Genomic DNA, 26,203 nt, shown 5'->3' with positions numbered 1-26,203 from the left:
TTCTTTCTCACCGGTCAGATGATTTAAACCGTGCAGTAGTCAATTATCATGAAGAAAGAAAGAATCCCACCATCGCTCAATTACCGAGGAGATGCCATTTCTATTGGCCTCTCCGTCCCTACTCTGCAAACTCACAAGGTCATTAGGAAAAAGGAAATATTTTTATTTTAATTAAAGCTCTTCTTAATTTGTTTGCATAATTTTTCTCGTTAAAGTTAACAAAAACTTAAACATTTCATCAAGTTAATTGTAAGAGGATAAGAGTATCTTCGTCGGTCAAACTATTGAGAGTTTAACTTATAGTCGTGACAAATTAGCCTGAAGTGTACCAGAGCAAAAGATTACGATATTAAAAGAGTATACATGTAAATAAATAAATTCTGAGAGGTATTCATGCAAAAATACTCTCCTTCTAAGACAACCACAACTAAATTATAGTATTAAGTCGATAGTTTTCCAACTAAAGCTGAGATTACTCTTATTAGGGAGGAACAGTAGATGATTAGTTCCAAAAAGAAAAAGAAAAAGAAAAAACTACATACTACTGATCCACTTGTTCTAGTACGTAGATCTCTCTAATAATTAATATTACTACTTTGCCACCCTCGGCCTAATCCCATCCGGGAAATCTCTGCAGGAAGGAGATGCTCGTCGCCGATGTCCCGGTTGATGACGTCGTCAATATCCCACCGATGTCATCACCGCCGCCACCGCACCCGAGCCCGAGTGCCATCGGAGGCGATGGCGTACCTAACGGTGATGACACGTGTGTCACGGAGGACTCCATCTCATGTGGGTTGCACCCAGTCATGAATACCAAGGAAGCCGAGCTGTGATTATTATTATTATTATTGTTGGCATTGCTGAAATTGGTATTGAACAAGTCCTTCTCCGGCTTAGTCGCTGAGTTGGTAGTAGTAACACTACTATTGCTGCTATTGGTAGTGTTATCAGCTGGCTGAGAGCTAATGATAGCCGTTGATAAATCCTGCGACTTTCTCCGTCTACGGTTGTGATCCGCTAGCCGCTTTCTACAGCTCCTCTTACCTTGGTCAAACTCAGACAGCACATGAAACCTATACGTGTTCACCGACATTCCCAAATATAGTAAGGCACGGTTAGGAACTTAATAAAATTTAGTGTTAGACGTGAAGTCTAGCATGTGATATTCACCTGCTGCATTGTTGGCAGAAGCGCTGAGAGAGTCCGGCAACGAGAACAATAGAAGCCTTGGAGTGGAATTCACACACCTTATGACGGCGGTGGTAGTTCTTGGCATGCGTGAGTTCGGCGCCGCACCCTTCGGCCTGGCACCGAGCGGTGCGGGTCCGCCGCCGGCAAATCCGAGGCCCTAAAACCAGCTCCTCCTCGCGCGGCGCCGACGAGAAGTACGTCTGCAACCCGAGGTTTAGACCTATTCTTGTCGGCGGCGGCGGTAACGCCAAGCCGTATCGTGAGTTGTATGACGACGAGGCGGACGACAGCGAAGCAGGGAATAGGGCCGCGGCGGTCAAGGGTTGCGGCTGAGGGAAGTAGTCGCCGACGGTGATGTGTCCGCCATAGTGATCAAGAGACATCGCCTGCTCATGCCCGGTGTTCGAGCCGGAGTCTTCGCCGAAGAGTAGCATTGCTGCGGCAGCTGCAGCTGGATTGCCCCATTCATACTCTAAAGCCATCTTTGTGTCACTCACCACTCTTTCTTTCTTTTCTCGCTCTTGATATGTTTCTCTCTATGATGTCATTTTCCGGCCAACTAGTACTGGAAAAGGGAAGTAAAGCTGGTCACAGAGACCAAAGTGGATTCTAGCAGCAGAGAAGAGAGGGAAGGATGTATTGATATCTCTCTATCTTATGTTCACACTCCAGTCTGGCGAGGTGTTAAACTCTTAATATAAGTGAAACTTTTACCAAGGTTTACTGTGGAGTACATATTAAAGTTACTGCAACCACTAGCTAGTTATCCTCTACCCCACCACAATTAACCAATCCACGCAAGCTAGTTAATTCTCACCGGACGAGATTGTCTTCAGCTTTAAACTGCAGGAATTCCCTGCATCTGTGTACTTTATTGCAGTGGCCGGTCACGGGCTGCGTAACTGCAGGAATTCTTCTGCAACTGCTCAATTAACTGTGCAACCCTTATGCAGGAATTTCCTAAAATATAGACACTTGGCATCCCTCCCATCCAACGATGCGCTGCCGACTACCTTGATTGCAGCAAATTCCTGCAACCCTGGCTGTATCTGCAACTAGCAGTAAACATTCTCCGAGAGAATGAGAGCATATAGACCGTCCGATGAATAGCTTCCCACGTCTCGAGCCGTCCGATTCCCCGATTAATCCTACTCCTGAGGAAACGTCACGTGTGGTCCCTATCCATCGGATACCTCCGAATACAACTTGGGACAGACGACGCTGCCCTTCCTGACACCAGGAAGCTCGTATGCACCTTCCTCGTTGTTGGCCGATATCTTATTCACGCCCTTGTTATGGCTGCGGCTTTCACCCCCTCGACTTGTACGAAATTACGACGCCCGACCAGAGTCTGTACGTGGAAAAGCAAAAAGGTGGCGTTGATTTAGCTGGGCCAGAGGGGCATCCCCGGCATTTCACCATCCCTCTAGATAGGGAGGAGGATAACGACGGGATATCGTATCTGAGTACACAACGTGTTAGCATATGGGAGTTTACGAATGTTACTAATTTATTCCTTTGTCGGGTCCGGAACTCGGTTGGCTGTTACGTCGCGTACACCCTTCCAGCCTTTTCAGCAAATCGGTACTTTACACGTTGTTAAAAATTTAGCACGTATGTACCGGTATTTTGATACGCCCAAGTTTTGTATACGGCAAATGATCCCCGTGTTTGATAAGTAGGTGATGCATGGAATTTATCATCCATTCCATCCCTCAGAACCAAAACCTCTTATCAAAGTTTTAATCCTGGTGTATATGAATTTATTCTTGGCTCTTAGAAACCAATTGAGTTCTCTTAAACACACGTGGTGGCCCGTTATAAATATACGTATGTGCTACTGAGTGACACTAACACGTGTCCATTTGCTCTTTCTACGACGAGTTCGAGGCTAGAAAGGGACGGAAATAGAATAATATATGAAGTCGGCAGCCCGTTAAGTGAGTTAATACGTATGTAATTAAGAGCCATGATTGATTTAGCTTATAAACTCTCACGTAATTGGATCCCGTAGGAGTTTCCTCGAAGCCAGATTAAGCACTTACCAAGTTGACATTAACTTCACACGTAAAAAAAATTAATTTCCTAGTAACTTCCTCTGTAGCTTGTAACGTTTGGTTATCACTTTCTACAAGAAATCATGGTACGAGTTTTTAACTTTTAGTTCATAATTAAATTATAGCTACACGTTTATGTTGGTAATCGCGTGGATTAAGAACTTTAGTATAGATGTGATAACATCAAATAATGAGAAGTTGTTAGATGGTCTTTTAAGGTTGGAATCTAGTAACTTTCCTCCACTGCAGAGGATTTAACGCTAAGTTAGAGGATACCAACTAAATTTATCATTTTACTTCCATGTTGAGAAATTTCTGAGGTTATTTACAATATCTTTTCTTCGACATGTTGTTATTGGTCATACGATCGATCACTAGTACAATTGTTAAGAAAGTATACTTGCCAAATTTATCTCACAAGGACAAAAGAAAGAGCTATCTAATGCATGAAGAGTACTGCAACTTATTATTGTAAACGCCATACAACAACACTTCACATTCAACAGCAGCCAATAGTAATATCAACAGATGCATCTTCCAATGAAAAACTGATTAAAAGCAGCCATGAATAGATGATTCTCTTCATTGAGGGATTTTTAACTTCATGCAATCCAAGAAGCTTTTCCCATCTAGTTTAGATGAGAAGAAGAGCCTCATGAAGTTCTCATGGTCCATAGTCTTATAAATCTCATCTGCACCTTTTACAAGCTCACGGAGAGGGCCGATCATGGTATCAATGTTTGGGCTATGAAAAGCGGCGATTGAAAGCCGTTCTTGCTCCTTGTTCACTATAGCCCTGTGTTCAATGCTTCTATATCTTCCATTAGTGAAGATCTACAAAGAAAGGAAACATGATGTAGACCCAATGAAACAAAAACTCTTAACAAATGGTAGTTCACACACACACACACACACACACACACACACACACACACACACACACACACACACACATATATATTTATTCATTAATAACATCAAAAGACAAGATAACATATATTTAGCCAAAATCATCCTACATATCAAATAAAAATTATTTCCCATGATGATATACTATTACCTCAAATATGTCGCCAACATTAACGACCAGAGCACCATGAAGAGGCTTGACAGGGACCCAGCTGCAGTTTTTCTTAACTTGTAAACCTTGAACTTGATTTACTTGAAGGACCAACGTTAGAAGATCAGCATCAGAATGCTGGGAAAAGCCTAGAACTTTCTCAGAATGGAGGCATGGGGGATAGTAATTTATCCTGAATGACTGTATCCCATCATGGCATTGGGCATTAATTACCTCTGGTTTTAGTCCCAAGTTCTTAGCCATGACACCCAGTAGACAATCTGCTACTTTCTTCACCTCCAAGGAATATTTGTCCAGAGTAGTCCTGAAGAATTCTGATGATTAAAGGAACAGATGACAATAGCAAATGGGTTGTCCAATAGTAAGTTTTTTGATCAACCAAACTACAAATTATCTAAAACATCAACATGCCTAAGATGAGCCAAGAGAGGGAGTTGCCTCCTATCTGATTGAGCATTAAGATGACAACGCAAATTGCCAGATAGTAGTTCCTGATACTTAATTACAACCAGAAAGTCTTTTAGAACAGAAATATAAACATACTTCTCTCTCTGAAAGCTTTAGTAGATGAAACCAAGTTTGATATTCACTGTTTACTTGCCTGGTACCACCATCAAATTGACACGTATGCTATTGAAGAAGGGTATATTTATTGATGCAAATTCAATTAATAATCCAATCATTCTATATTCAGTTATGTACACCTTGATTATCGAAGCAACAGCTTAATGTTCTTCAGGATATCATATGGGAAGGTACTCCTGCAAATGCCAATGTTCTCCTGACTTGTAAAGAGAACGAAACATGTAACCTATTTGTTTGCAATTTTCGGTCCCTCGTTCTTCATCAATCACATCACTTCAGAGAAAAGAAATACTAGATACATAGAAAAAGGCTATGAAGTTATTTGTCCCTATACTTTTTTCTTTAAATCATCGAAGTTTTATCATTGTGGTTACTCAGAATAATCATACCAATTAAAAGTCATTGCATTGTTACCTGAATGAAACAGGTAGTTCCTGCCATAATTTCATGTTCCTGTTACAAACCGGCTGCCCACTTAGGTAAAGCATGTCTGCCCAATCTAGTTTCTGCTCCTCCGAGACCACAAATAGCTGACCATAACCTTCGAGCTGCCCAGGTTGCTGAGCCAATCGGTTCTTAGTCTCCAAAGGCAACATGAAGAACTCCACAATGTCAACCTTCATTCTCTCAATCAGTTCAGCAGGAACTGTATGATTTATTAGCTGTTCAAACAAAGCAAAGTAATAATGCCTAGTTAGTACAAAACTAGGATACCTTTGCTCTTAAAATTTTTAAACTTCATTATATGTCAGAGAAGGGTATACGAGGGCATTTTTTTTTCAGTTCAGCATCATCAATTATAATCTGTTTCAAACCAGATCTTTCCGCAGTTTCTAGATCAAGCCTTGCATTTCTAAATTCAACCAAAAAATCTGTCAATTCTTAATATTAAGCTCATCAACCAGTAGGTGTGGCTCAGTGCACGCATATATAACGCTTCAGCTTAATAGTTGTGGAAAGACAAAGCTCGAACCAAAATAACTACTAATGCGGGGTGCAAAAGGGAAAGCTGCCTACTGTGCATCAAATATAAGAAAATTCTCCAAAAATTACAGGAGGACACCCTGTTCTCGAATACTACATGAACTTTATCTCTACAATTTAACAGTCAACTAAGCTCCTATTCTGATCGCAGAACAACAATGCATATATCTCAAAGGTAGTCCTAAGAGAAGGGTACTTCTAAGTCTTGCCAAGAGAGTACCCAACTAGCTAATAATAAGCTTTACCGTAGCGAGCTCCAAGAGGTAAATTACCTGGAAGAATCCCCACTCCTCGCAAGCCCGATCCAGATTCGCAGACTCATCCACAGAAGACTCGGGATCGAGCAACCTATGAAAATCGATGAGGGGAATCTCGACGGAGCCGTCGCAGATCACGTGATCCGACATCCTCTCGGGTCTCTCGTACCTCGGAGGCACCTCATCTTTGTCATAAGTACCGGCAAGGGCCTGGACGTTCGCCACAGGAAGCGATCCCATCGGTTCTAGTTCTACCACTCCCCTTCGCGGTTAATCCTTCGATACCTCTAACAAATCTTGCCTTCGACCTGTTCGACATAAAGTGTAACTCGGAGTTCCTGCTTTATGTTTATTTATTCAGCGGGATCTGCGGTTAAAAATATTTCCAGCGTTTTCGTGTACCAGATATTTGTTTAGTTCGCTCGATAAAATAAGGTGATATTTTAAATTCTCTTTCTATCTTTTATTTTACAAACCTCACGATCCTGACCTGTGCAAGGCGGCAAGGAAAACTGAAAATTATTGTAAAGCTGAAAGCTACATCTGAGAAATTTCAAAGCTTGTGCAACAAACCACAGAAGAGATGTAGTTTGGACAAATGCATCACTATCAGAAAAACTTGATAGATAGGAATCTAACTCTCTTTAATTATCACTGTGATAAAATCTCTGTTTAAATATCACCTCATGGAAAGCAAAATCAGTATACAATAAACGAAGTCCCACATTAGTACACTGTCATACATGCGCAGTTCAGGAACTAAAACAAGAAGAGATTGAGGCTGTTTGGTTAGGCTCAGGACTGTGGGCTTCCTAAAGCTGGCAGGGGTCTTATGTCAAAGTGCAAAAGGATGTAGATTGGCCTCAGATTCATTAATCCCTCCACCTGTGACCGCAGTTTGGGTTGCAGCAGACAAAGAAGAGGGTCATGCCTTCTTCCCCTCTTGCGGTAGCCTGCATCTCCACAAAAGTATACCATATTATCCATCTATAGTTGAGATATGAATTTGAAAAACATAAGGGAAATTGCGAGGCTGTAAAACGATCCACTATTTTGAAAGCTGGAAAAAAAAATGTCTTCCTCGAATAGCGTTAAACGGGCTACAATAAGACGACACAAAGAGAAGCAAAGTGAACTTAAGTAGGAATAGAGAATGTCAGAAAACAATGCATTACTTTTTCTCTGCCTCTTCTGCATACATCTCCAAGAAGTAGGACATACATGATAATCATGCAGCAAATGGATAAAATTTCACATGGAAATGGGACACGAATAAGGCATAATTATGGTAGGCCAAAGGAAAAGTCTGGATAAGTGGAATATTAATGAGAATGCTGTATATAAATGCATATGATGGCTGTACTATTACTGCAAATTATGAGTTACAAATGTTTCGTTTGGTTAGGTACAATAGCTACAAATGTATGCTACGACATTCATTGAAAAAAAAATCGCTACCCAGTTCCCTACTATAGTTCATAAACAAAATGCTTGAGTCTTCTAATTGTACATAACTTTTGAGATATAAATACTTCTTGCACGAGATTCTCTACTGGAATTTATATCCATTTAACCATTATTGCCTCTTACATTAAAAAGAATCAAAAGGTTCAAAACATTAAAAAAAAGAACTCCAAAACAAAAGAATTAGTAGTGGCAAACTAATGTCCATTGAGGTACAGTACAATAGTAAAATGACAACAGTTTGAGCAAATAATGACAATTCAAGGGTAGCATAGAGATGAAGTAGCACTGATTACACTAAAAAGCACTGAAGTGAAGCTAGAAATTGGCTAAGACATGTACTGAGTAGACAAATAGATTAACAGAGAAAATTTGCAGTCCTCCAAACCAAGACAAAAACGAAGTTCATAAAATTAGCAATTGAGATTGAAATAAGGTATCAAGGACATAAAAATTGGTCTTTGAAAAGAGCAAAAAAAGAAAAAATTTATCACAGGACTTCTTACTGTAGTTAATCAGATATCCAAAAATCCCAGACATATGAAACATTAGCCTACCTTTTTAATTGTTGATATGTTTGTAAAATAAAAAATTAATTTTCATGTTTTACCAAATCAGGTTTGTAGCAAGACAGGAAAATCCTAAACAGAACCAAGAAGTCAGGACAGAAACATTTTGCTTATTTTTTCTTACCATAATCTTTCCACCTTCAACAATTCTAGATAAATGATTTGTTGCAACATATTGGCATATAGACGAACCTGGAAGAATACTGCTTCAGGATGACCGCATTCAGAGCATCTGACAGTCTTAGTTCGAGGAAGAGTGGGATCAGAAGCTACATCTTGCAAGATCTGGGTACGCTCACCAGCAGTGTGATGTACTTCATTTCTATAAACACAGTTGTTATCAGACACCTCCTACATCGATGAGAATTCAGCTTCAGTACAAGCTTAAATTCAGTAGCACCATTAAATTCATAGCAAAAAACAGAGCGAGAAAAATAATAATATAAGTTTGGCATATATATACAAAAAAAAAAAAGAATAATTAGAGAGGCAGTCAGATCAGGCGATTAATGACAGATCCAAAAGTACGCAAGAAACTCCTACGCCCCGCTTCGGCATTAACTCGAACAGATGAAAAATTTCCTCGTAAACAATCACGACAACCCCACAAATTTTTTGCACCTTAAATTCACCTCAGCAACCAACCCAAAAGAATAAAAGAAACACAACAGAGCGACCCTAGCGGACGTTAAGTCTCCTCACCATCTTCCGTTGCATCAAGAAGAAGGAAAAGGAAACCCTAGCAATGCCAGCAACCATAACCCAACGCAGCAATCTTCCGTAAAAAAATTAGAGAAAGAAAGTAAGGGGAGAAGGAAGAGGAAAGGAGGCGGAAATACCTGATGCTCGCAGTTGCGGCAGGCGAAGAGGAGGGCCTTTTGCTCCCTGTCTTCCTTCGGGTATAGTATGTTGTTGCTGACTCCAGAGAAGAAAGAGGTGAGAGAGAAGACAATAGAGAGAGACAGAGAGAGAGAGAGAGAGGGCGGTGTACACGTACCACTCGCGGCAAAACTTCATGGTACTCATGGTTGCTTCTGCTGCTCTTAGGGAACCTTCGCGTTCTTTGTTCTTTTCCTATTACTTAATAATAGCTTTATGGCCGAGCGGGCCCGGAAAGGTGGGGGCCTTTCGTGATGTGGGGGGGTGGGAGGCGGAGAAGATCACGTGATAGGCACGTGAATCGAGTTCGACCACCGATGGGTTTTTCTCAACAAAAATAAATCAAGCTCAGTTTGACACAAGGCGAAACTTGTTGTGATCGACCTGAGTTCGAACCAAGTCTAATGTAATCAAACTATAGAACGGTGCTTCGGGTCTTATTAAGCTTGATCAACTCAAATCTCTATTCATGCTTAGTTTTTTACATTTAGGTATATTTGCAATTACGATCTTGATTACCACGTATGGATATAGATCAAACCGATCATATGTTTCTGCTACGTGGAGTAGGTAGACTTTGCCTATCGTGCAATTTATCAAGCTTAAAGAGGATCTGATTAATTGTGTTAACTTTAAAATTCCAGCACATAGATCTTAAATACTTCCACACACTTATCTTGAAACTGAATACTTTTATACCTTAAACTAGATGAACACGTTTTTATATTAACCTATAAAATTTACATAAAAAATAAGCACGAAAAACCAATTTTACTGTTAAAAAAAAATACTTTTTTCGCAAATACCCCAACTGGTTTATAAAATAAAGTTATTTTGCATAACTGAGTATGCAAAGAACAATATTAGCCTTCCAGAAAATTTTAAGACAACACTAACTAAAATTAGCATCGTACAACAATGGCTTAAATCTGATTAAAATACAATCCAATTAAAGAGAGATGTTATAGCGGGAATTGCAGTGCGAGCTTCCACGTTCTCTAAATGAAATTAACTGAAACTGCTTTGACTGTGCGGTCTCAGTTCATAATTGCAGGACCTGCAGGACATTTACTAAATTGTCTACGCAACACGCCCCCCGCATACACACAGTGACAGATAGATAGCTCATCAAGAATATATCAAAGATAACATCACGCATATATATATATATATAGAAGAATGACATGCTGCCTTACGGGTATGATTTCTATACTGAAATTTGAAGTGAGCAATGAATAAAGTCACAGCTTGATAAAGTGGAATGGAGGAAAAACCAAGATGAATGTCATGTCACATACCAGAAACTGAAAATGACAAGCGGAACGAAGTTGGACAGATTTCTGAATGTTTATGTTAGCACTGAAAAGGTACAGCATATTGATAATACTGCTCCCAAAGGAGGCAACCAAATGTCTGTTGCCCAGGATAAATATCAAAATGTTAATCTAAGCCAACTATAAAATTTTACATCTGACAATATGAGACCTTCTACTCCAATCCTAACGATTGTATGTTATGTACAAAACTCGAGAATTGCTCACTTCACTGCAGATATACTGGGAAACATCATAAAGCCACCTCTCAACCATGAGTATCCCCTGCATAGCATTTGAATTCCTCATTACAGGAGTAAAAAGAATCAAAATGTTTAAAGACTACAAGTTACCTCTGGATGATGAGGCACTCCTACGGAGAGCCCTGGCACCTTTATCATGTGAAACACTGGGAATCTTGGACATAATCAAAGAACTCTGTAGGCCCTCTAATAACTGTAGGTACCAAAATGCTTGGCAGTTAAAACAAGAACAATTGTACACATACAGAAAAAGGAATGGGATTAAAATGGCAGATAACATTAACAATTTGTAAAATCAGAGAAAAACAGCCCGTAAAGTTAAAGTCTTTTTTCACTATATCCTGATAATTATTTCTCACATTTGCTTGACTAGATACTTATAGCTAGCCAGGGAAAAGAATTCACAACAAACAAGAAAGACTTGACAAAATCTTGCAGACATATTAAGAGGAAGAGCCAAGAAAATATAGCACCCAAAAACACTTATTTTGACTCAGTGCATTTCTTTTCATTCTCTTTTTTCTTTTTCTTCTTATCTCATACATTATTTTATTGTTCACCACGAGTTAGGTAGTTATTTCTTTGTAACGCATCATACTATAAGAACAAAATAAATATGACTTATAAATAATATGTGAATGCACAGTGTGAAATTGAATACTTCCAAGACAGCTTTCAGTCTTCTAACTTAATAAAGAAAAGCATTATTAGTATTTCAACCGATATCAAACTAGACGAATAAAACCTTCATATATAAGACATAGAATTAAAAGGTCAAAATGATCAAGCAAGAAATTAACACTTTACAGAAAGAGCATCAGTTAAGATGCACAATACAATAAATGTAGCCTTCCAAGAATAGTTCCATGAAGTTATTGAAATGAATAAAATCATATGAACAAGAAACTTCTATAAACTGTGGTAAATTCATGTTGAAAAGGAAGTCATGATTCAAGAAATAAAATATGGAAAACGTTTGGAGAAAGCAAAATAAACATCAAAGCATCAAAATCATCGTCCAAACTTCTTCCTAACCAAATGGGTCTGTTAGAGCACAAGTAAGATTTGAAAAGGCTCCCCAAAGAAATGCTCTTTTTTGTTATCCTACTACTGAAATAGTGGCATTATCTTACCAGCAGAAAAAAAATACTGACTCTTGCTCTATAATGATATAATCTATCTGGCTAGTCAGCAGGTAGTGTTATCTAGCAAATGCAGTTCTAGCAGCACGAAGACTGCATTTCCCTATAAGTTACAAGATTTTCAGATGGCAGAACAAAGAGAGAGCTTTTGCTATAGGGCAGTCTTCATTATAAAGGCAAAGGCAAAAAAGATAGTCCAATATTAAATCACACATTTCTTTGTTACAATCCAGTGATTAGAGAATCAGCGAGTGTAGTTCATCCATTTATCACAGCATTTCCATGGAGAATCCCTTTCCATACTCTAGTGTAACATCTTATGGATAATGAATCAGAGAAAACTTAGTAACACCACATGCTGCAAATTTCAATTTAACCTCTCAAGACATTTAAACAAACATAGTAAGGTCTAAGCTTCATATTATAAAGCAACCCTTATGAAACAAACCACTATGTGATATTTAGAACATGAGATAAACATATACTTTTGCTGGATGTTAAGAGCAATTCCAAGGTTTTCCTGCTGTATTCATGGAGTTAGAGCTTTATGAAATAAGGTGAAAGTTGGTCAGTTGGAAGGCATCAGTATGAGCCAATATACAAAAGAGAAATGTATGGAAAGACCACGCACCAGTAAAACAATAATCAATTAGTTAAATACTGAACATAGTATCGAGTAATAACATTCCAAAAAGAATAACAAGATTCAGTAACTAGTAACTACAATGTAACTTAGTAAAAGACCAGCCAATCTTACCCTTGAGGTTGGCTGAATTCTGCGATTGGATCTCCTAGGTTCAACGGCATCAGGATTTGCTTTATTTTCAGAGGCCCTTGGGTCATTTCTGATTAATTTGTTTACAGTTGCTGTGAGCTTTCCTTTATCCCCTTTGTCGAGTTGAACAGAAGTAGATGATTCCTTCTTCGATAATGAAACACCAGCCAGAGGCTTTTCAGAAGATTCAACTAGTGGCATATCTGCTGTTTTTGAATTGTTATGGAGAGAATCAACATCCAGAGCATTCTTCTTTTCTAAGTTATTATCTTTGATATTAACAGAAGTTATCGGGTCTGATAAAGAAACTAAACCACTTTCATCATCATTTGGAACGGACATAGTCACAGAGGATGAAGATTCTTTCTCACCAGAACTTTTAACATGAATGCTTCGAGACTTTACAGATTTAGGAATCCTAGACTTAGGCTCGAAAGCCCGCTTTCCTTTTGGTTCAACCTTCGTACTGCTTTTCCATGCACGGGATGCTTGTGGCATCAAATATTTTGCGAACTTGATAGAATCATTCCCTTCACTTACCTTGTCAGTCTTCTCTGCGACATAATGTTTGCTAACATCCATAAATTTCCTCTTCTTTCCCGGTCTAGGAACACCAAAGACAACTCTTGATCCCTCTTTTTGTAGTCCAGTCCGTTTTACTCTGAAAGCATCAGCCTTATTCTCCTCCCTTACATTCTTACCAACGTTAAAAGTTCTGTCCTTCTCAGATAGATCCAACATTTCTGACTCTTGTGGTTTTCTTGAATTATCAATATTCGTATTCCTGGAAAGAATTCCTGTACCACGGCTATTTATTTCTGGATCATTATCAGACTCAAGCTGCCCTAACCTCTGACGTTTCTCACAGGGAGAATCACCCTAGCGATCATTATAATGGAAAAATTAACTGAATAGAGATGCAAACAAGAATACTTGTAAACAAATCCTAACAGAAACAAGATATCTAAGATGTACAGACTTCCTGATAAGTACAAAAGGCAAACCTTATATGATCCAGTGTTTTTTTCTTTAACACGTGACCATTCTATCCACTGGCCATCCTTCCAAACAAGAGAAGGGCGTAGATTCCAACCTTCGACAATTGATGAATTACGAGAAGCTGCATAGAATATCCAAGATAGCAGAAATTTATAATAGCAATTGGAGTATATTGCAAGTATGCGCCTTCCCAGATATAGTTATTTATTTAATATAACTAGTTCCAGTATCCATATGAACATCTTTAATACACAAAAGCATAAGTTAATAATGAATAGGAAATACAGTAGAAAAATGTAAACTCCTTCTTAAAGACCAAACAGTAATCATGATGAAAAATGCTACATGCAACCTATTTGGAGTCCTTTTGTTCTAAATCCTCCTATTTCCAACATACAAGAATGAAAAACAATCAGTTAACAACTTCCCATAGTACAGAACAAATCATGAAACAAATGTTTACATTGTCCGCAAGTAATTCAGAAATGAGAGTGCACAAATCGCATGTCATGTTTTCTGCTCAAAATAATCCATCTAACGGGACATCTGAATGACAAAGAGTAGGGTCAAGAGGATACATGAGGCACAGACATGGTTCACAACTAACAGAACATACCTGGAAAATGTATGGTAAACTTTGTTTCATCCCCTTGTAATTTTTCCGTAATAATGCCCTCCCACCAACTGAGAATGGAAAGAAACACCATTAATTTACCAAGGATGATCATGTGAAAAAATAAATTACCACCACAGAAACACAAGAACCAATAAGGACTCAATCATGTAGACAATCAGTCATAACTATCACATTTCAGCCTTCAAACATGGAAAAGAGAATAGACAAAAAGTTTGCCTTTAGTAAGTGGCCAAAAGAATGTATAATCTAGGATGTCAAAGTGCATAGAGCTAAAGTGGATCCAATATATCTGAGTTGCATTACAATGTGCAAAAAGTGCTGGCACATCAAAGCCCTTAAATTTGAGTACTTTGAGCATATAATAAGAAATTGCAAATTAGATCCATCTGATGTTCAATAATGGATGTTTACTATATAAAATATCATGATGAGGACTCTTTATCCTTTGAATGTATAGAAACCACGCACTCTTCCTTTTTCTCTGTGAGTATGTGTTTGTTGGTGCATTCAAGATGGACTGCAGAGATGAGTCAGGACATGATTCACGAAACAGTCAATGTTGAGAGGCATGAGGATGAAAGAAGAGTTCTTTTGCATTTAGTCATGGATTCAAGTATCGGCCGATCCTTATTCGTATTGCCGAAATTGATTAGCCAATATGGCCAATTTAGTCGATCCCTGCTCTGAATTGTCTAAAATGAAAGACCGATACAACTGAGACGTCTGAGACGTATCATTTTTTTAAGCACCCGATCTTGATCTCAAAACCAATACTTAGAACCTTATGAGTACTCCAAGTATTCCTAAACTAGATTTGTTGAGGTTTCTAAGTACTGCATCTAGGTCCAACAAGGAAGAAGAGCATGACTTGTGTGGTTGTGGTTTAAAAAAGAACAGGAGTTTTAGTCATGGATTCAAGTATCGACGATCTTAATTTGCCGAAATTGATCAGCCGATATGGCAGATTTAGTCGATGTCTGCTCTGAATTGTCTACCATGGAAGACCGATATAACTGATATGCTCGATACGTATAGTTTTTTAAAGCACCCGATCTCGATCCCAAAACCAATACTTAGGACCTTATGAGTACTTGAAGTATTCCTAAACCAGATTTGTTGAGGTTTCTAAGTACTAAATCAAGCTTGCTTCTACTTATCTAAATGAGAATTTGATACAACTTACTTCCAGCAGCTGTAATAATACATTTACACATGAAAGGTCCTAAAGACTTTTACTATATTAAATTTTAACTAATGATTAAAATCTCCCAAAGAAATATGAGAGAGACTAAAACAGCTTACCAATCTCTTATCCATGCATCTACACGATCACCAACAGCCCAAACATAGTTTGCTACAGCCTCTCTACGACGCTTCCTTGTTCCCTCAAATTTTGCAATAGTCATAGGATGAGCAGGCCGTATTCTTGGGACCTCGTTGCTATCACATTCTAGGGGTATCCACTCCTTAAGCTGACCAGATCCTACAGAAGAAAGTTTGATTTAAGACTTCATAAAGAAAACATAAAAGAATAATTCTCTGATAATTCATAAACAACAAAATGCACAATTAGTCTGTAAAATGGCATAAATTTATAGATCAAAATTTCATGCAAGCTGAAAGGTTATAGAGAAATAATTCATCAAATAATTGGCAAACAAGAGTAACAAGAGACATTTACCTTCACTAGGAAGGCGATTAATATAGCAGACAAACGCTCTATTATCTTTCACATCAAGGACCCTAGCAGAAAACCAAGCTTCTCTATGATTGTTCTCCTCAGCTACAACCTGATATTGTTAAAATTGGAAATTAAACACATAACACAAGGTCCCAACTTTTCTTCTTAAAGTAAAACAACTCAGATTAGAGCTCAGTAAAGGCAGCAAACGAAAAGTTACAATGAAAATAATCAACAGAGAGAATAGAGAATGAAAATTTTTGTACTTCAATGACAAAAAAAAAATTGTACTGCACTTTAGTTTTCCTTCGTATTAAGGAAGAAGAAAACAGAAAGGTTCAAATACAAGATTATCATCTAACCTCGACAACCTCTCCCTTCTTGATGCCATTTTCTTTTAGGTTTCTTGATGGAGGAACTTCACCATGCCTACTGATTGGAGAAGTGGTTGGTATGTCTCCTGATTCAATAAACCAAGAGATAAGCTAACAGCCATGTTCAAGCAATAGACAGGAATATAACATATTAAAGAAAAATACAGAAAAGAAGAGAGTCACATACCTGTGTGGTTTACCTCCAACAACAATGACTGCTTGTTAACGGAAGATATCCCTGCAGCAGATTCTTGGACATCTTCATGATTTGATGTCCGCTCGGCTTGTTCGACAAATCTAGCATGATCATCAGCCACAGCTGCACCAGACTTCCCCTCTGAATGCAGGGCATTAGTGCCCACAGGTTTCTCAATCCTTGAATAGTGAGCTTTCCAGTAGCCTTCAGGACCAGATTCTAACAATTCGCCAGTAGAGAAAGGTAACGGATCACCCAATGCAATGATTACCCCTGCTTGTGATACAGCTTCTGCAGCAAGTTCCGCAGCTTTCAGTATCGCATCCAAGTTCTCTGCACGTTTTGTGGCAGCAGATGCTGCTTCTACTTTCTTTCTAGCAATCTCTCTTGCTGCAGAAATGATTGAACAAGAGCCATGGGCCTTGTCCTTCCCTTTCAGGATTGAAACAGGTGTTAACCTTGCCAGATTCTTTCCTACATCATGTTGTCCCTTTTCAGTTGATTGGGGAGGATTCACTGTCTTAACAGAGGTAATAGCTTCATCAGCCATCATCTTAGCCTGCATAGCAGCTCCTGATGCAACTTTAGCAGCTTCTGCAGCTGCCTTTGCAACAGATGCAGCTGCTGCAGCTGCAACTGCTGCGAAAGCAAATTTGTCTTCGACTTGTGAAAGTAAGCCAGATTTCAGTTGTGCTTCCAGTTGACTCCATATGCTTTGGCTGTATCTGACTGCTGAAGCAGCATGGGCAGCAGCATCTTCAGCTTGCAGCTTTGCCTGTTCAACTTTACTACACATTTCTTCTGAGAGTATGACCCTTTGCTCAGTACCTCCACTACCTACTATCTGGTAATTAATAGGAGAGCTACTATGAGATGTAGTTGAAACAAGACCGTTATGCACAACCTTATGTGGAGAACTAGCAGAAAAGTTGAAGCCTGACAAATCTGAAGAATTCACAGCAACAAGAGTCGCAGGAGCAGGTTCCATCCGATGTTCTGAGACATGAATAACTGATCCATGCTCGTTAGTAACTGAAGCTGACCCATGCTCGTTAGTAATTGACGCTTTTTTTCGCTTTCTGGGTTTCTGAGTAGTAGCTGCACTCTTAGAAGAAGAAACAGCCATGCTTTTTTGTGCCTCAACCTGTACAGCTGATGCAGCAGCAGAGATGCTTGCAGGATCCTGGTTAGGAAGCGAAGTAATAGGTGCCACAAGCTGCATACTTGAAGCAGAGGAGATGGTAGAGACCTTAGAAGCTGTAACTTTAGCAGTTTCAGTAGCAGGTATAACTGACAGTTGAGCAGCAGTGTTAAATACTGAGCTTTGTGGTGAAAACATCCAGGAAGCAGGGCGTGGGCTCTGAGAAAACCAAGGTGCAGGGTTACCTGTGTACTGTCTCATCTGTGGAGATTGAAATGAATGCAATGGGGATAAAGACTGGTTAAAACCCAAATGGTTACTTTTTGGCATATTTGATACCGGGCCTTCATTAGAAGACATAGCCCATGATGGTGAAGGCAAAGGCGGTGTGGAACTTAATAATGCTGATTGCACAACCTTACTACCGCTTCGGCTAGCAGGTGACTTCAAGGATTTGCTTTTAATGGTACTGTCCTTACTTACAGATTCACCAGTCCGAGGACCTGCAAGGTTCATTTACCCAATATTATTATCCAGTAAATTTGCAGGTAGATTAACAACATCGAATAAAAAGATGTTTACCAGAACGAGAACTAATAGGCGTCTCAAAAGTACTTGAAGGTGGCTTTTGATTCTGAAATTTCTCAGCAGCAGCACGCCACACTTTCTCCCATGTTCGTCCACCATCTACTGGACATCAGCATTACCATTTTAAAATGCAAATAATAAGGCATGATCTGTGATATAATGATGCACTAAAAAGTTGCACAAACCAGATTCTCCAAAGGCCGATGTCATACAAGCCTCAACAGGTAGGACCCCTTGGCTGCAACAAGAAAATAGAACAATATTCAATGTAAAAACATACTGAAGGAACATCAAAGAATATGGTGAACTCACATAAGCGATCCATAAACAAAGATTTGTGCACGCAATTGCACTTGCTGTAAATCTGTGAAGGGTTGGTGAATCAATGCTGCACTACAAATCGAAGTATTTAAATCAGGCAGATTAGATGACTCAACAGCTGGAGAGCAGGACACTTTTGTATTACTGATCTCACTAATTGGATTTTGCTTCATCTCCTCAAACTTCATATTGTTGCTTGCAGCCTTATCAACACTAGGAGAGGGATTGCATTGACTCCTACCACTTTCCGATATCTGCTTTTCTGACAAAATTTCTCTAGTTTCCCCTCCTAAAGTGTTCACCTTTTCAAGTGTAAAATCAGACATTTGCTTATTCTGATCTCCGTCACTATTCTTAGTAATAGTTCCGGAAAGACTTCCATCCTCAGGATCTGAATGCTGTCCAGGATTCTCTTTTGAAACCTACCAATCAGATTTACAAAAAAAGGGGGAAAAAAAAAAGAAAAAGAGTAACATATTAGATTCTAGGCTTAAAAAGAAGTTACTAATGCTTTGGGGGGGGGGGGGGGAGAGAGAGAGAGAGAGAGAGAGAGAGAGAGAGAGAGAGAGAGAGAGAGCTGCAGTTACCACGGTAACTTCAGAAGATTTCATACTAGAAAATGGTTTCCAGTTGGTGCCAGGATCTCTATTACACTTTTCTGCTACTGATCCAACCTCAAATGAGAAGCTTTTATCGTTTTCAGCTTCGATACTGTCCTTACAAGCTTGGATACATTGAACCAGGTTATCTGAAGTAGAACATGTGTGATCTGACAATACTCTGTTGCTCTCTTCAGTTTCATTTTGACAATGTTCCCTGCTACTAATAACTGTAGGTGAACCACAAATTGCTTCTGAAGAACTAGGGCTGCTACTTCCAGGCTTGCTTGTGCTGCAACCCACTGCGTCATCTGCACAAGGAGAAACCAGTCAAACCATCTCAACATCTGTATCTCATGGACCAAGAAAACTCAAAGAAGAGAGAAAACCAGTACTCATGAAACAACTTATCTGCTAAACTACCACAACATATCAGTATCTTGAATATGAACCACTGGCACTAGATGCCCACAATCCACAAATTCACTCCACAAACTAATACTGACTCAAACTTATGAAATCTCAATCTGACTTGTTCAATGCATCAACTTCAAAGAAATTGTAGTGTCAACTTCCACATAGTTCCACAAACTAATATTGACTCCAATGTAAAAAAGCTCAATCCAGAAATAAAATTGCACACCTTCAAACCCTAGATTACATTCCCACAGATATTCTAGGCTTTCTGACTACATGATTTTTATTCAGACTTTCAAGTAGCACATAGTTATATCCTGTAGCAGATGCTTTTTCCAGTGGTTGTTATGGAGATCTTTGGAGTATCGATGGTCATTTTTCTTACACATGCAATATTGTCCTCCATTTAACATGAAGGAGATGAGAAACCACAAAGTCAGCAATGAAGGGAAAGAATCTACTAACTAGTAGAGTCCAAAATATTAATCTGAAAATTAAAATCATCACATCAAAGCCTTCTCTCATCAAATGTATGGGATGGCTTATAAATGCTGACTCACAATCAATAATGACTCCAAAAGGGTGCCAGGTAATCAATCTCAGATTAATTCTTTTGATACTAGGCCTTTTCTCATGGTAAACTGCTATTACATAAAGATGAACCTGCCCAGAAACTTATAAGACAAGGAAATAGGATGATATTCGTTTTAGCTACAATCTAACCTCAAGAAAGGAGAGAAGAATAATGAAATGTTTAATTCATTAATGCACGCACCAGAGGGAAAAGAATCATATACCATTTAGGCATTTACCATTAGACATTTAAAAAGGAAGAGAACTCACAATTAATTTCATCATCACAAATCTGTCCATCAGATTGGTCTTCTGGAACTAGATTAGCTTCACTATTTTTCTTTATGTCCTGGGAATTTCCTTCAGCAGATGCACCAGTAGATGGAGGTACAAGGATAGGTTGCTTATGATGGCTACTTTTCCCTGCTATGAATTGTTATAAAAAATAATGATAAAACATTAGCAATGTTTTGGATAAAGCACAATTTGCATGATGCAAATAACTGTAAAGTGTGAGTGCCTTATAGGCACAAGTAAAAGAAATTATCTTGATAGTTGATACTCCCATATGTTGCTTCACTCTGACCTCATGATGATCAATAGTGACCCATGGCCAAACCATGATGACCAATAGATGAAATGGAATAGATTGTCTAGCATGGCAGTGTGCTACCCCATGCCAACAGTGCCAATGGCCACTGACAAACAACATGACACAGGCAAAGAGAACAAAACTTCATCTTAAAATTCCATGACGAACAGGTAGAGGATAAGAAAAGGGAACTGGATAACAGGTCTTCCAGTGCTTTTTCTCTCCAAACTAGCCCATGGCAACCGAAAAGACCATGAGAAAGTCATAGTCAACACATATGTGATATATCAAATTCAAACTTCAACTACAAACTACATGTTAAAAGTTGAGAAAACAGTCTAACATTGTTATAGGCTCGTAGCTATTTAATGTGTCTCGATATTCTCAGAATCTCATCCCAGGTGAGAAAGGGTTCACAGTACTTCACCTCTTTCCATCTTGGGAGTGATTTTTCAAATCCCCAGGTGTACTCAATGACTGTGGAAGTGTTAAAACTTTGTTTTAACATAAAATTCATAGTCTAACTCTATTATATGTGTGTGCATAAAGTTTTGAGGGGAGAGAGCCTTTCCAGTTATTAGAGCTTATTTCATCAAAGAATGTTGAAAAAGCAAAGACCACAGCTGAGAGAGCCTTTCCAGTTACCTAGTACATTTAATTATGAATATTCTATATAATTAGTAATTTAACTATGAATATGCTATATAGCTAATTTTGTTCTTATGTTCAAACACAAAACTATCAAAAAATAATGAATCGTAATTATGCCAATTTCATCAATACCAGATAAGGATGCCCTTATCAGGACAGGCATGCATATATGGAAGCTACAACCTGAGAACTCATTCCTTCCAGCAAAACAAACTTCAACATACTATTTTTTCCAGAAGTATAATGAATTATGTTACAGACAAGCATTTCATTCTTCTCCGACAACCATAACCACCAAGAAAATGGTTTAAAACTTGTTAATTTGCTAAGAATCAGCCATCCTCAATCCTGAGTAGTGGTACTGGACTATCATAGCACTAACCTGCTTTCTTCAGAGCTAGTGCCAAGCATGCACACACTTTATCTTGCCAAGTTTGTCAATCAGTAAAATTCAAGTCAAAGTCAGTCCACAACCAACTCCAACAATAATCATATCCATAAAGGAAACTTGGTAATGAGTTAGTCAACAAAGAAGGTAGTGAGATTTATTAAAAGGTAGAGATAAATTGGTAAGGTGGATGGAGCCTTACTTCATATATTCATCCAAAGAAGATCAATTCATGAAACCTTGATTTCACAATCATGAAACTCACTTATCAAATGGCCACTTTAAATTGGTTCAAAGAGTAAAGGTCTTATCATGCATCAATCACCTTAAACAACGGGGAAGATGACACCTTAAGAGAATAAATTATCAGTTTATCACAATTCTCCATATCAACCAAAATAATTTGAGATTACCTTCTTCAACTTGAACCGGTTTGTTCATTGATGACCCATCAAGAATTGTTTCAGGAACCATAATAAGCTGCCCTGACGTCTCGGCATCCAACTTGCTCTTTGAGTCTGCTGAAGAAGGCATAACTGTGATTTCCACATTCTTCTCCTCCGAGCTAACACAACCAGATGCAGATAAAGATAATAATGATGCTTCCTCTTGATCTACAACCACTTTATGGTGGAGACTAGTTGAATTGTTAAAGGAAGACTTCACAACATCCCCTTTTGCAGGATCGGCATCTGCTGAAAAAACATATCTCCAACATTTCATAAATCTTCAAAATCATGCAAAGAAAAGTAGCATGCTGGAAGAGAAGATATTTACCTGTCTTATCCTGACTTAATTGGATTGCTGATTGACTATCTACGATATCTGCTGCATCAGTACCTGCTGAAAAAACTTATCTCCAACATTTCATAAATCTTCAAAATCATGCAAAGGAAAGTAGCATGCCAAAGAGAAGATATTTACCTGTCTTATCCTGACTTAGTTGGATTGCTGACTGACTATCTATGATATCTGCTGCATCAGTACTCTGAGCAGAAGATAAACTGCATTCTAACTTATCCCTGACCATAATAGTATCACTCAAAGGTATTGTGCCACATGAAGCAACAGATGGTGCTGTTTTGTCATCTCTTGAAACAGAAATCTGAGAATGACTAATGTGATCATCATTAGGCTTTGTCATCAAGCTATGTGTATCGCTCGTCTTGATCAACTTGATGTGACTGGTTGAAGAAATATTTGTTTCCATTTCACAAAGTGAAGTAGGTGAAGAAGATCCTTTATGCACAACATTTTCTGAAGCGCCAGAGGTAACTTCCAAATTATCAATAGAATCTTTTGTATTTTCATCTTCAGCTGTGGAGTAATTAGCATCTTTTCTTGCAATCTCCATTACATTATTTTCTGGAGAAACCTCCTTAAAAGAAGCAAGATGCTCATGATTGGGATCAGGATCCTGTGTATGACATTCAGGTTGACAAGGGATGCTTTCCTCAAACTGTTCACTAATATCAGAAATCTTAACGGTATCTTCATTACTTTGTTCAACTGAATGTATTAAATAATCAGCATCTCCTTTGGCCACTAAAGAAGTTAATTCCTTAGCTAGTATGCCAGTTACATTATCAGATTCCTTGTCCTTGTTCAAACTGTTCACTGGGTAAGCAATAGCTTCTAAGAGTCCATCAGAGTGAGCAGATGCTGAAGAATCATTTGTTCCTTTCTTCATCTCAATTAAATCCAAAGATGGCTCCAAATCAGAAGAACCTTTCAAGTTGCTGAGATCACCTCCAACTACACAGCCTTCAGTGTGACTTGTTTTATCATCCGCAGAGGAAATCTGCTTTAAAGCTTCCTGCTGATTGTATTCCTGCAAACCATCCAAATCACTTACATCAATATCCTGGAATTCCACTATTTGCTCCAAAAGTAAGTTATTCGAATTCCCAGAGCCCATATCAAGATTACTAATAGATACAGGTGAAGATTCATTTTTTGAACCACCATAAGTAAGAGGGTCAGGACTTGCATGTCTGTCCTCAGTGGCAAGATAAGCATGACTATTATCGTCAGTTTTGCCCTTCAAATTGCTATTCAAAGAACTCTCAGTCTGAACCACCTCAAAATGTCCATCAATAGAATAAGAATTCTTTGATGTATTATTGGAAGATGAAGCTAGCTTGTTGTCTGTGATGCAATTTTCAGCAGAAGATTTCATCTCACTGTTTGGGTATTTCTCTAACAAACTCTCATCTAACTTAGTTTCTGGTTTCTCATCTACAAAAGTTTGAGAAATGTCACGAGGTTGAGTCCTCCCTACATCTTCATGTAATCCTGAAAGGGAAGTTTGGAATGGATCATGCAGTACAGTAGGATCTGTGATATCCCCAATGAGAGAATTGTGAGAGTTATCCTGTCTGTGCAATGGATCCATTTCAGAACCTGTTCCAGTCAATTGATCAAGTACATCTCCATCCTTAAGGCCATCCTGGTTATGTACAATGTCATCTTCACTAACAGATTTCAATAGCATTTCCACAGACTCAGATGATGTAGCTTCTGACCACACATTGTTGGTCCTAGATATAGAGCAAGATTCAGCAGCGCTCGAACTAAATTCTATTGCACTGCTCCCAGTTGAGAAATCGTCAATCCAATTTTCCTGATCTTGTATACCAAATAAAACCTCCGTTTCAACTAGATTGTCAAACCTAAGATGAATGTGGAGTTGCTCATCAATATCGAATTTTGGTACAGCAGATGGCCGCAAACTTGGTGGAAATTTGTTGTTATCCTCCACAACTAATTGAAAGTTCTGGCTTTGAAAGTCATTATCATCACTATCCATGGATGTATGCCTGCTACCAATTATAATTTGAACATATAAATTAAGACCAAATCCACAAATTCCAAAAAATACAACAAAATATTTTGACAAAGAAAACAGAACAACTGATGATTGTTATGTCTCAGTAGTTTCTAAGCTAACACAGGTGCCTATCGAGCTATCAAACAAGTCAAGCATCTAACTCCTAGTCTGCCAAATCTGGGAAACAATCTAAGCAGAAGTTGCAAAGACATTCCTGAACTGCTGATTGGTTCAGGCCAAGGAAAATAAAGAGTCTTGAACAGAAAAGGAACAATAACAAGTTATCATCAGTCAACTTATGTTCCAATTTCCATAACAACATTTTCTCTTTGATTGTTTAACTGATGTCGACAGTTTGGATAACCAGTAGTTACACTCAATAACAAGCTACTCAAGATATTTAATGACTGAATCGACATGAGAAAAGTAATCTATAAAAATCTCTCCAGATAAGAAAAAGGACATAAAATTGCAGATTCCATCAATGCACAGAATAGGAGTTCCTTGCATAGAGAAAAGTTCATCACTCTTAGATTTCTACTAAGCATTAACACCAACCAACTTATCATAACGGATACTTAAGCCTAAAACTTTATACCTTACAAGAATTTGTAAAAGCCCATAATGGAAAAAGAATAAATGTAATCGATAACCGAAAAGGAAATAGTCTGGAAAAGAAAACGACGCCATCAACTTCCTATGTGCCAAAAACATTTGAAAAAAAAACAACTTTTGGTGCAATTCAGCAGAACCCTACATCAGAGTCACCAGTACACTCAAGAAGATCCTAATTACATAAATTCTCCCAAAAAACCCTAATTTTTCGAGAAAGAAGTGACCTAGAAACTAGAAAGGAAACAATAGACTAATTCTGGCGATGTACCATCCAAATCGAGCACAACGATAACGCTAATTCTATTCTCTGCCTATACCAAGAAACCAGAAACCTAGCGAAGCAGCAGCGAAGTGCCGAGTGAAGTGTGTGGGGTCAGAAGGAAAGTACCAGGGAGAGGTTGCTTAGGCTTCTACCACCCTCCATCCGTGGACGAAATCCTGACCGTTGGTTATCCAAACCCGAAATCCCACGGCTTTCCGCGGGCTCATATCCCGAGGGCCATTAGTGGAATCGAAAGGGCCTCCTCGAATCCGGAAACCCTAGCCCCGCAACCACAAGGCATGTATCTCCGAAGGCGGCGGTCGACGGCGGCGATTCTCCGGCAATATTCCGGCGATTCTCCGGCGAGATCGAAGGAAGATGGAAGGAACGCTCCTCTTTCTCTCTTTCCTTTTTTTTACTCTCTCTCTCTCTCTCCTTTCCTTGGTCGCACGCTTTAGCCGCTTCCAAACGACGAATCAATGGATTTGGGAAGAAACTTATTGAGGTAGTAAGTCGGCAAAGGGCCATGGTTTTGTGATAATATTACAACCATGCCCTCCCTAGAACCGCCCGCGCTCGCGAGTAATTGGAGAGATGTTGAGGCTCGGTCGTTTGGAAATAATGCGATTTTGCGAGTGGGTGGATGGTTAGGTTAGGTCGCGGCTCGCGAGTAATTGGGGAGATGGGTTTGGAAATTTGACGGTTATTAGACGTGATAATGAACAAGAGAGGAGAAATTGGAAGGCGGTTTCTTTTATCTGGATCAGGACATAGCA

The 26,203-nt window shown here is 38.8% G+C and overlaps 4 protein-coding genes across 13 annotated transcripts; all 4 read right to left on the bottom strand.

The window, feature by feature from the left end:
* Nucleotides 1-399: 399 nt before the first annotated feature.
* Nucleotides 400-1,865, bottom strand: LOC140767321 (uncharacterized). The gene is made up of 2 exons (XM_073107180.1): nt 1,174-1,865; nt 400-1,076 (listed from the first exon to the last, which is right to left on the bottom strand). Exons 1-2 carry the CDS (start codon nt 1,674-1,676, stop codon nt 611-613), a joined length of 969 nt encoding a protein of 322 aa, XP_072963281.1. The 5' UTR covers nt 1,677-1,865; the 3' UTR covers nt 400-610.
* Nucleotides 1,866-3,687: 1,822 nt separating this feature from the next.
* LOC140767605 (S-norcoclaurine synthase 1-like) lies at nt 3,688-6,528 on the bottom strand. Its single transcript, XM_073107590.1, has 4 exons — nt 6,174-6,528; nt 5,332-5,579; nt 4,312-4,636; nt 3,688-4,085 (listed from the first exon to the last, which is right to left on the bottom strand). The coding sequence occupies exons 1-4, from the start codon at nt 6,396-6,398 to the stop codon at nt 3,834-3,836; spliced, it is 1,050 nt and encodes a 349-aa protein (XP_072963691.1). The 5' UTR covers nt 6,399-6,528; the 3' UTR covers nt 3,688-3,833.
* Nucleotides 6,529-6,770: 242 nt separating this feature from the next.
* Nucleotides 6,771-9,296, bottom strand: LOC140767606 (DNA-directed RNA polymerases II, IV and V subunit 9A-like). The gene is made up of 4 exons (XM_073107591.1): nt 9,189-9,296; nt 9,031-9,106; nt 8,384-8,542; nt 6,771-7,111 (listed from the first exon to the last, which is right to left on the bottom strand). The coding sequence occupies exons 1-4, from the start codon at nt 9,215-9,217 to the stop codon at nt 7,031-7,033; spliced, it is 345 nt and encodes a 114-aa protein (XP_072963692.1). The 5' UTR covers nt 9,218-9,296; the 3' UTR covers nt 6,771-7,030.
* Nucleotides 9,297-10,381: 1,085 nt separating this feature from the next.
* On the bottom strand, nt 10,382-25,891 carry LOC140766703 (protein SWOLLEN 1-like). 10 transcript variants are annotated; one of them, XM_073106260.1, is made up of 18 exons: nt 25,554-25,891; nt 22,645-24,542; nt 22,498-22,572; nt 22,134-22,415; nt 20,360-20,515; nt 19,088-19,410; nt 18,492-18,922; nt 18,365-18,417; nt 18,174-18,281; nt 16,442-18,094; nt 16,243-16,340; nt 15,881-15,989; nt 15,502-15,682; nt 14,179-14,246; nt 13,568-13,683; nt 12,546-13,442; nt 10,737-10,839; nt 10,382-10,668 (listed from the first exon to the last, which is right to left on the bottom strand). In XM_073106260.1, the coding sequence occupies exons 2-18, from the start codon at nt 24,527-24,529 to the stop codon at nt 10,652-10,654; spliced, it is 6,555 nt and encodes a 2,184-aa protein (XP_072962361.1). In that variant the 5' UTR covers nt 24,530-24,542; nt 25,554-25,891; the 3' UTR covers nt 10,382-10,651. The 10 variants fall into 10 exon arrangements, with proteins under 10 accessions (XP_072962361.1, XP_072962360.1, XP_072962364.1 ...); XM_073106259.1 differs by having other exon boundaries at nt 22,645-24,539; XM_073106263.1 differs by having other exon boundaries at nt 18,174-18,278; nt 22,645-24,539.
* Between the last annotated feature and the right edge of the window lie 312 nt (nt 25,892-26,203).

This window comes from Typha angustifolia, chromosome 9 (genome assembly GCF_048772165.1).
Source record: "Typha angustifolia cultivar Huaian chromosome 9, ASM4877216v1, whole genome shotgun sequence".
In the NCBI taxonomy this organism is placed as follows: Eukaryota; Viridiplantae; Streptophyta; class Magnoliopsida; order Poales; family Typhaceae; genus Typha; species Typha angustifolia.
The sequence above is the reverse complement of the archived record's forward strand: the minus strand, read 5'-3'. Positions and strand labels throughout refer to the sequence as shown.